General features: G+C 43.8%; 1 protein-coding gene across 1 annotated transcript in view; it reads right to left on the bottom strand.

Moving 5' to 3' along the window:
- T265_04056 (hypothetical protein) overlaps nucleotides 1-9,597 on the bottom strand; it is a gene marked incomplete at both ends in the record, with an annotated part of 56,891 nt that extends 47,294 nt beyond the window's left edge. Inside the window, 6 exons of the mRNA XM_009168691.1 lie at nucleotides 4,078-4,134; nucleotides 5,313-5,474; nucleotides 6,487-6,579; nucleotides 8,962-9,156; nucleotides 9,318-9,383; nucleotides 9,421-9,597. Of these exons, the coding sequence (XP_009166955.1) occupies nucleotides 4,078-4,134; nucleotides 5,313-5,474; nucleotides 6,487-6,579; nucleotides 8,962-9,156; nucleotides 9,318-9,383; nucleotides 9,421-9,597 (750 nt within the window). The remainder of the gene's footprint in view (nucleotides 1-4,077; nucleotides 4,135-5,312; nucleotides 5,475-6,486; nucleotides 6,580-8,961; nucleotides 9,157-9,317; nucleotides 9,384-9,420) is intronic.
- Between the last annotated feature and the right edge of the window lie 351 nt (nucleotides 9,598-9,948).

Genomic DNA, 9,948 nt, shown 5'->3' with positions numbered 1-9,948 from the left:
TATATATATATATTGAATCGGTGGAAGGTACTTCAAAGGTGGCATGCACGCTCACACTGTGCCGTTCCCAACAAGACCATGAGGATTTCCAGGCAGTCAGACGAAGCGATTGATCCGAGCCGCTATAAGGTTCAAGTGCTTACCTTTCCCATTGCGTCAAACTCAACTGTCAGTTTTATACGTGACCACACGGACTCTTATCACCACTCGACATCTGTCAAAGCTTTAAATCACGTGCGTCATACCAAGGGTTATGAGACGTGGCAATAAAGCAACTAAAAATATCACAAACACCCATCTCCGTTACGAAAGTTAATTGTGCTCACAACGAAACTGCTTTGGATACTCTCCTTGTATTGTTGTGTAGACAATTTGAGCAAAATGCTATGCAAGTCTGTAACCAGGAAAAAAGACACGTTTGCAAAAGTCACTGTATACTAGATAGCCGTGGTTCACCTTTCCAAATTATTTGAACGGGTACGCACATAACTTTACATATCTGACTTTGGATGAAGCTCCCCTAGAAGTGCTTTCTCTCAGTGCAAACTTCTATGGTGTTGACGCTAAAGATAGCCGAGTGGAAATTTACCCAAACAAAGGTTTGATAGCCGTTTCACATAATGCGGCAGACAGATTCAAATCTGACCCTATCAATACAAGTTTTCAGTACAGATCAACAGAGTCGACACCAAAATACTTATCAGCAGCTCGGAAATCTTCATTACAAGACCGTGAAAAAAGCAGGTGTGTTACACCCGAATAAAACCGGCTGTAAAGCAAACCAGAATCAATCATGTTTAGTACCTAACGGAAAGGACAATAGAGCACTAGTACAGAGACGGCTAACAAACTGTCGTAAACGACAACCCAAAAAGTTCAGGATTACGGGGACACGTATTACGCGTCTCTAAGATCTTCCTAAAGTAAACAGTCTGGTGCACTTCTTCGCTCAACTGTGGATACGTACAATGCGGCATACTGCCATATTGCCAAGAGGCTGTATAGAGCTCTAGACCTAATCCAAGCTTTGGTTGCTAAACTGAGCGTGTCTGCTCTCGTCCCAACGACTGTAGCATCGATACCTTCTGAGACAACATGACACCCTAAGCGCCCCGTTAGAACGGACTAAAAGCTCAGATGTCGTTCCGGTTGTCCGAGACCTGAATGTGCAAGTGGGCAGGCCTAGCGAATCTGAGAGTCAACTGGGTCGTCGAAGTGGATTGGACTTGATACGTACGGAAAGTGGCGAATGAGTGATTCGGCTATGCGCTGATTGCTATGCAACACTAGCTTCGGAAATGACTAAAGTTTTCTGGTCACATGCTGTTCTCCAACAGCGTACGACCCTCGGTCACATCACCATCAGTTACCGACAGTGCATATCAATACCTCTCCATCGCTCGTTTTGGAACATTCGCGTGGATTCTGACCATGCAGTCGTCAAGAGTCTCCTCACTCTTCGCCTTCCACATTTGTGTAAGGGTTTGACAACTCACTTAGAAACTGATGGTCTGGCAGATTCCAAAATTAAACGAGAGCACCATAACTATCCTCTAGGCTCTTCAAACCAGTCCACCGTCGAATGTTAGCCCTTACTGGAAGGATATCGCTACATCACTGCAGAATACCGGAATTCCCGCATAAGGCATGGCGCTACTAGATCCATTCAAGCACTGGATTTTACACTTAAAGAGTGGCTCTTCTCCAATCTCGGAGCGATGTTCCCGCCAGCCGTTAACATAATTTAGTCCAAAGAACTATCAGATGCCACGTCAAACTTGGTGTGCGCGCCTATCGTGAAGCCTGGTGGACACGGAAGGCTGACGAAGTCGAGGAGGCGAGGAATTCGGCGAATGCTCGAAGATTATTACGATTCATCTGTTCGACCAGTCCTTGCAAGCCACCTATGAACGCAACGATCAAGGATCAAACTGGTGAGACCATGTTGTTCTCACAAGGAAGTCTTAACCAGTGGGCCGAGAATGTGAATAATTTCTGGGGCTATGATGCTACTCAGTCGAACTGTCCAACTACACTACAATTCTGGAATTCTTTACGGCCTCGGAGGTTTATAACTGCATATGTTCTCCTAAGCGCCACTGGGTTCCTGGTCCAGATGATCTCCTACCCGCACTCCTCAAGTACGGGTGTGAAGTCTTCAGTTAGCGCTTGTCTGGTCCATTAGCCTACATCGGTCACAGATCCCATTTTCGAAAACAGGGCCTCTCTAACATGCTTGCTCAGCAAGGAACGTCCCAAAGTTTGTGGCTACTCTTTTCAGAATTTCGAGCACGTGGGCGAATACGGGAAACTGTCCAAAAGCTCCCGTGTCCGACAAGGATGTTTACTCCCTCCATTCGGTTTTGAGATCGTCAAGATAACGAGAGATGAACGGTAGAAAGACTTCAAAGCCCTGGTGTTCGAACAGCTGCTGACGAAAAACCCTAATGGTCTGGAATTTACAGACGATATCGCTCTCGTCTTCGAGATGGACCAAGTGGTTACAGCGAATTTACTGACCGGAAAGTCCGTGATTCTAACCCGACCTCAGCCTCTCGACTTCCCACGTATTGGCTTGGGAGACCTGGAAGTATCCCAGCCCTCGTGCCTCCCTCGTGTGGCATGGCACCCAGGCACCAAAAGGGTGCTACAGCTGAACGATTATTATTATTATTATGATTATTATTATTAATTCTCGTCTTCGAAGGTCAAAAGGCGAAAGGATTCCTTGGATGAACTGAGCAAATTCATCGCATGCGTTTTGCACCCATAAACTGTAACGTCATGCTTCTGGATGTGCAGTCAGTGAACACACTACTCACAATTCAAGGACAGAGGTTGGTTGCACTTCAGCACTGTGCGTGTCTTGGGAGATGTGTCGGTTCCGATGTTATTGTAGATGAGGACAATGCACGAATCTTTTAGTTCCAGGTCGTGCTTGCTAACTTCAGACGCCTATAGCGGCAAAGCGGCACATACCTGAATCTCAACGAACGTATCGACCTACAGGAAGGGATTTTCAGACAATCGGAAGAAGTTCGGAACCGACTGTGAAGTCATTGTTTAAAAAGGGCTTGGTAAACAATCGGGTTTTTTAACTAGGCATCGTATCACTTTTGACACAAAAGCTTCATCACGCCAAGTGAGCAGGTCACCAAGTTGGACAGGTTTTAAGGTAGACAGAGAACCAATCAGTAAGACCTCTTCAGATTAGCACACTAGACCAGTGCTAAATGTCAATTAAAGGGTCTTGTCGGTTAGCGTGGTTGCCTAAATCTTGTGGTTGATGGGTTGGGGGAGTTTCATTTTTTATCGGGTTTGATTCTTTAATCTTCCGCTTAAAGGTGCTTCAATGGATTATTTACGTTAGAAGCCAGTGGTAGATTTCGTTGGTCTGTGTGGGCTTCTGAGTGCTACGACTATCTAGTTGGGGGGAGTGACGATGGGTGAGACTAAGTGCAATTTAGATCTAACCTACTTGTGTTGATCACTATTGATAACCGCACACTAACACGTGTCAGCTAGGTTTATCCGAAACCATCCTCCTCACGCTTGCCAATTCTACGCCTTCTATTCTATAAACACTGGGAGGCCTGGAGATTTCCACCGCCTTGGTGATCAATCTCTGATGTAAGGAGGAAACAGGATTCCTTGTAAAATGTTCAGATCGAATAGTTATTTAGAACTTGCAGCATTTGCCTCGCAAGCATGTTGTACACAGTATACCCTTATAGCAACGCTTGCCTCTCGAAGGTGACCTGGCTAATGAAATACTGGTTCAAAGACCTAATAAAACCTATGAAGGAAGTTTCACTGTGGTCAAGTTGACTGTTGTGTTAAACGCTCACAATCCCATCGAACAAGCTTCCTTGTCGGACCAGCTTTGTGTGTTTGTCACTTTGCCTGCACCTTTGGAGACATATCGACCGAACAACGAAGCAATCCTTCATGTTTCATATACATTTCCAATACACTACCCAGAGAAACTCCCCACATGAATACGCAAGCAAAAAAATCGCGCTAATCGAGGTAACTGAATACGCTCCAATGAAACTCAAAAAGGAAAGTATGACTTACGTTCAAAAGAAGTTCGTCATCCGTCAGGCAAAACTGCTGTACGCGTGGATCGCCTACCTGGAAAGGTACAAACATAAACAAGCATCCATAAGTTCCAAACAAAGCGGGACCAGATATGGATCAGCCTAGACCGAATGTGTCCATTAAAGATACTGTAGCGTAGTTGTCAACAAAGCATCTTTGGTTAAGAATGGGGCGAACCTCTGCGGTGAAGTGGAACTGCATGAAACACGATAAAAGACGTGTAGCTGAAGAAAACCCAATCATTTAGTACCAGTGACCCTACTAGCTGACAATTACAGCACACTTCCAGTTGCAAACAAACGAAAGGATATGCAACTGCATCTCAGTCGGTGAGGCCCACAGTAAATCAAAGTGATAAATCACGAAGTGGAACTGACCGAACCAGTGAAACCCTTAGTCTGTCATGATTGCAACTACTTAGGAACTGCCCAGTAACATTATGAGCTCTATTTATCCACTACTACGCATATCTAACGGTCAGATTTGACCATAAGTCCTACTAGTAGGGACCATAGTTCACAAGCCCCCATGATAGCTGAAAGGATAGGTAAGAACATCCAATACGCCATCAATCAACTGAGACCATGTGAGAAAATTCACGAAATTCCCAAACGAGTAGAGGTTTGTATTCTAAAAGCCTTTGTCGCAAAAAATTTGCAAGCCGCTTGGTCGTAAACGAGTGACTTCAAAGTGCAAGTGGGTATACAAGGGTAGATGTCTTACTGGAACAACTTGTTACACGATTACACCAATACTGATAGCACCAAAAAATCCCTATTCATTTAGAACAACAATACTGTTTCGAAATTATCATCACAAGCTTTCTACAGCCGGTGCAGAGGCTGGTTTCGACAGGAACGTTGAAACCAAGACAAAGTTGGTGAGACTTTCGAAGGGTGACCACACGTTAAACGACTTAGCTTGAAGAACAGCCCTTTATAGCAGGGTATTATAGATTGCTAAATACAATTAGATAAAGGATAACTACAAGATCACAGGATGTGTTTGCAAGCTATGAACATCATGTGTTCTGACTGAACGCTCATTTCTACCCTCTTGTAAAATCCAGCTGAGAACAGAGCATGGTTGGTGATTTCATTTAAGTTTTACGCAGCTAGGGTATGAGATAAAAAGGAGCGCAATTAAAACCGCAGTGACTTGACACCAGGCCAAACTGATGGTGAAAGGTGAATACTGCTTCATCAGCTTACCTCTGTATTTTCCAGCTGAGTCAACAAGCCCAATAGTTTGCAGGCAGTCATACCATGATGGTATCGCAGCTGTGCATTGACCAAAGTGAGCCGCAGCACATCAAAAATGTGCGGGTTCAACAAACCAGAGGCGAACGGATTGGCGTGGAAATTGGAACTGGCCTAGAATAAGAGTGAGGCAAATAGAGTAAACAAATCCGCCGCGAGGGATGACCTGAATGACATAGTTGGAACCGAGATAAAAAGACGACGTGCATTATTTCAATCGTCCCAACTTCCAGTCCTGGTACTTTCAATATAGCGTGTCCCTTCAACAGGGGGTATTCATGGAAGGAGGCCAAAGTGGACCTTTCATCTCCCCTGGGGCCTTGTGAAAATATATTCAGGTATTCAGTATATATGAAAAACCTAGTTCATGTGGATGCGTCTCGAAAACAGCCGCCGGAGAGGGTGAATTTCAGGGGTACGCCCACTGGAAATCAAGAAAATGGGGCATCCCTTGTCCAAAGGCTCCTTGTTGTACCAGTCGCCAAAGAGCTCAGCTGGCTCTCGGCATAACCGTCAGGTGCATACGAAGGTACAGTGACCCTATCTATACTATCTTCACAAGCAACGACGATTACAGTGGGTAGACAGTCGAGTAATTGAGGTGGCAGCTTGTATGGAATGTGCTCATGAAATGTGCTAGCACGTCAGACACGAACAAGGCCTGAAAAGCACAACAAAAGACCTGAAAAAGGATTATAGCAAAATAATTATAGTTTTGTAGCTATTAAACTTGTGACATGTGGATGCGTCTCGAAAACAGCCGCCGGAGAGGGTGAATTTCAGGGGTACGCCCACTGGAAATCAAGAAAATGGGGCATCCCTTGTCCAAAGGCTCCTTGTTGTACCAGTCGCCAAAGAGCTCAGCTGGCTCTCGGCATAACCGTCAGGTGCATACCATACGAAGGTGACCCTATCTATACTATCTTCACAAGCAACGACGATTACAGTGGGTAGACAGTCGAGTAATTGAGGTGGCAGCTTGTATGGAATGTGCTCATGAAATGTGCTAGCACGTCAGACACGAACAAGGCCTGAAAAGCACAACAAAAGACCTGAAAAAGGATTATAGCAAAATAATTATAGTTTTGTAGCTATTAAACTTGTGAATGCGCAAAAAATGACTTACGGTTACAAATGTGCGCATCGAATTGAGCATCAGCGTCCGTAGTCGTTCAGGACGATCCTCACGGAAGGTGTCATAACACAACAGGGTGTACCGCTGTAGAAAAATGGGGAATAAAAACCTGAAAGGTGATGAACTTCGGTAGGTAGTTGGATACGGAAAAAATTCTCGCCCACCATACAGAAGGGTCAGTGCATCCCGTCTTATTCTTTTGTGTCTAAGTCTCCTTGTTTTCAAACGAAAGCCCCACCCTTGGTCGAGTGAACAGTCATCGCGTCATGATTCGCCGCATGAGAGCAACATAGATGAGTTAAACGGGTCAAGTTCACTTATGCGAAAATGTCATGTGGTGTAGTGAAATTTACACGTCACACGGCAGCTGACTCCTATTCCTTTTCCACTAAGTGATACTACGACAAATCCCGCAGAGTGAAATGCTGGTGAAACCCAAGTAAGAATTTCTATAGTGAACTGTTGCTACAGATAGGCTCCCGTAAAATTCAGCAATTCATGAGAAAAAATCCCTAAGGAAAGCTGCCCATAGACTGGTACTCAATAAGCTGGAAGTGTGAATTCGTTTACCAATGCTGATAATCCATTATATGAAGAGAACAATCACATCCGCTTTTAAGCAGAAAAACAGTCCGTTGTCCCAAAGTCACTTCTTTGGGCTGAAAACGTACCTTAGAAATTTCCCGGTGATATTACTGTAGCAACGTTGCCAATCAGTTTTTGAACCCTCTTTCGAAAGTTCACAACTAACAAGCAGTAGCCCCGAAACAAAGCCTCTTTGGCTTTTCGAAAGAAGCCGCATCGGAAGCCAAACAAAACAGTTATATATCAAGTACTAACTACATGGGCTTTTACTTACAACAGGCACAGACAAACTGCGGACAACGGTGTGCGTCAGTCGACGCGTGTCCAAATCCCAGAAGTGTTGAGAAGAATGGCATGCGCCAACTGACGCAAACATAATCGTATCACACTGACGAAAGCTGTTAGGTCGGCAGCTGAACCATACTAATTTGCGGCGACCGCCTGGAGCCCCAGTGCTTTACTTTTTCAAGCGTCCAGAGTGAGAAAGCTTCAGCACAAACTTGATTCAAAACCAGATTATCGCATAGTGCATTGTGAACACTACTGAACAGAAACAGTAGAATTGGATTATCAAACTAGCTGTGTCACCTACGAAGGTAATATAAAATACCTACAAAGTATCCACTCAGACAATTCTGCTGGAGATCTCGCAGAAGACCAGTTACTTGACAGATACGCATTCAATAACCATCGGCGATTTGGGCTTGATGCTTAGTCTCCCCAACTGACTAATCCTTCATATTTAGAAGCATCAACTTTTAAAGACAACTTGGTAGGTCCAGTACCTTTTATCTATTGCGCTGCCCAGCAACAAGAAACTCACACTGTAAAACTGATCAAATCAACTATTCTGTAACGCAAACTACAAACAACTGCTTCGAGCTCCACGATACTGCCAATAACGATTCATTGTTTAGAGATGTGTAAAAATTCTTTGAAGCACAAGATAATGAAAGAACTGGTATGACTGATTTTTCATTTGAACCGCTCTATGTNCTGGGATTATGTCTGGGATAGGAAAGATGTATCTCCGACAAATTCTCTAAACACTGGATTTGCTGGCTATTCAAGAGTGTGACAAAAACTACTATATTCGGAGCATGTCGTAGATAAGCATTTTACTTTCATCCTGAATATGAATTCTTTCCAACGTTTGAAAAAGAATGTCTAAAAATGTAATTGAAAGCATACTTTGAATATAAGAAAGGAACCTGAGTCAGCCGGTAACCCTGTGCAACTTGGACACGTGAAATTCATCGGTTGGGAGCAGAAGCTATTCTCGTCTGGATCGATTGGCGTTTTCGATCCAGAGAATGATCTACGGAAATAAAGCCTTAGTCCTCCCTCTGAGATCAGAAGATAAAGGTCTGTGTAGGAAAACTATAACCTCTTGAACGGTTTGCGATGGATTTTGAAAGCAGATTGAGAAAGCATCCTTAAATTATTGGAAGTATGGCTAATAAGATCATTTTAGAAAACCTACTATGAATCCGTTCTACGTCCTTGCCTTTTAATCTTGGACGTGGTTTTCCACGATCGACTAAGGTCGGCTTAAGATCCTTCTTGTCTCTCAAGATCCTCTGGGAGCGATCGCTTTCCTTTTCTCCAAAGAATATTTTGGAACGAAATTCCACACCTTAATCCAAAGTCTTCCTCCCATAGATCCCAAGGGGCGACGTGCTCCCCTCCTAGGAATTCAGGCCATCAAACATAAACTGCGAAGTGTAATAAATGGACGAAGTTAACAATGGTGGGTGATTCAGAATGGGTATTTCGGTAGTCAACCAACCTAAAACCAACAAAACCTGAGACGCAGAAGAACCTAAACCGAACCCAACGAAAATAAACAGTCGGGCAATATGCGTATCAAGATTTGCTGACCTGCATGAAATCCTTCACTTGATCCGAGCTCAATAGGAATTCACTAGCATTTTCTGACCAATCTGGTGGAACTTTACAACGATATATTCCGGCGACGAGTGCGTCCATAGTCTGGACTGCATTTGCCACACGAATGCGGTGTTTATCATGTTCAGCTGTGTGCAGGCATTGAAGGAACAATCGATTGAGGATAGGCTAGAGAGTAGCAAGTGATGCAGACAAAACAATACAGTTAATAGATGCCCCAGTTGACGTGCCATATACGGATCCAAATTGATGAGGTCAAACGAAAAATTCTTACCTTTAAAAGATCATATACGGATCCAAATTGATGTAGTCAAACGAAAAATTCTTACCTTTAAAAGAGTGAGGTCTTCTGGGTTGATCTTTTCGAAGTGCGAATTTAAGTACTTCAAGTTAGCCTAACAGTTAAATGCATGACAGTGAGATGCTCTGTACTTTCAACAGGAAAAAATCATCCCAAAACTCGGCTCTTCCCTGTGTTATGTCCTGGCCCTTGGGAAGAACGTAGGTATTCAGAAAACAACATACTTGGAAAAGTTTGTCATATACTTGCAATACTTTTTCCTTGAGAAACCCCTTCTGATTCCTCTTCCGATCAGTGGTTCCGGACATTCCAGTCTACAGTGATGATCTTTGAAAGGTTGGACGATACTGGGATAAAATATAACGGAAGAAATCACATAGTATGTTTGGTTTAACCGCCGACCGAAAATCTGTGAAAGAAACCGCAAAAGTTAATTCATCGGCGCTGGCTCGTCCCGTTCGGTACACAGCCACCCAAAAAGAACATGAAGGCCCATGACTGGACAAGAATAATGAAGCGGTCGAGTGTGGCTGTAAACCACAAAATGATTTAGGAAACTCCCACTTGGCTAACTTCAGAGGTATTATGAGACGCTTAAGAAACTGCATGCAAAATGTCATCCCGCCCACAACAACAAAAATCCAGCGTGAAATATCACT

This window comes from Opisthorchis viverrini (assembly GCF_000715545.1).
Source record: "Opisthorchis viverrini unplaced genomic scaffold opera_v5_63, whole genome shotgun sequence".
NCBI lineage: Eukaryota > Metazoa > Platyhelminthes > Trematoda > Opisthorchiida > Opisthorchiidae > Opisthorchis > Opisthorchis viverrini.
This window is presented reverse-complemented; position numbering and strand designations above follow the sequence as displayed.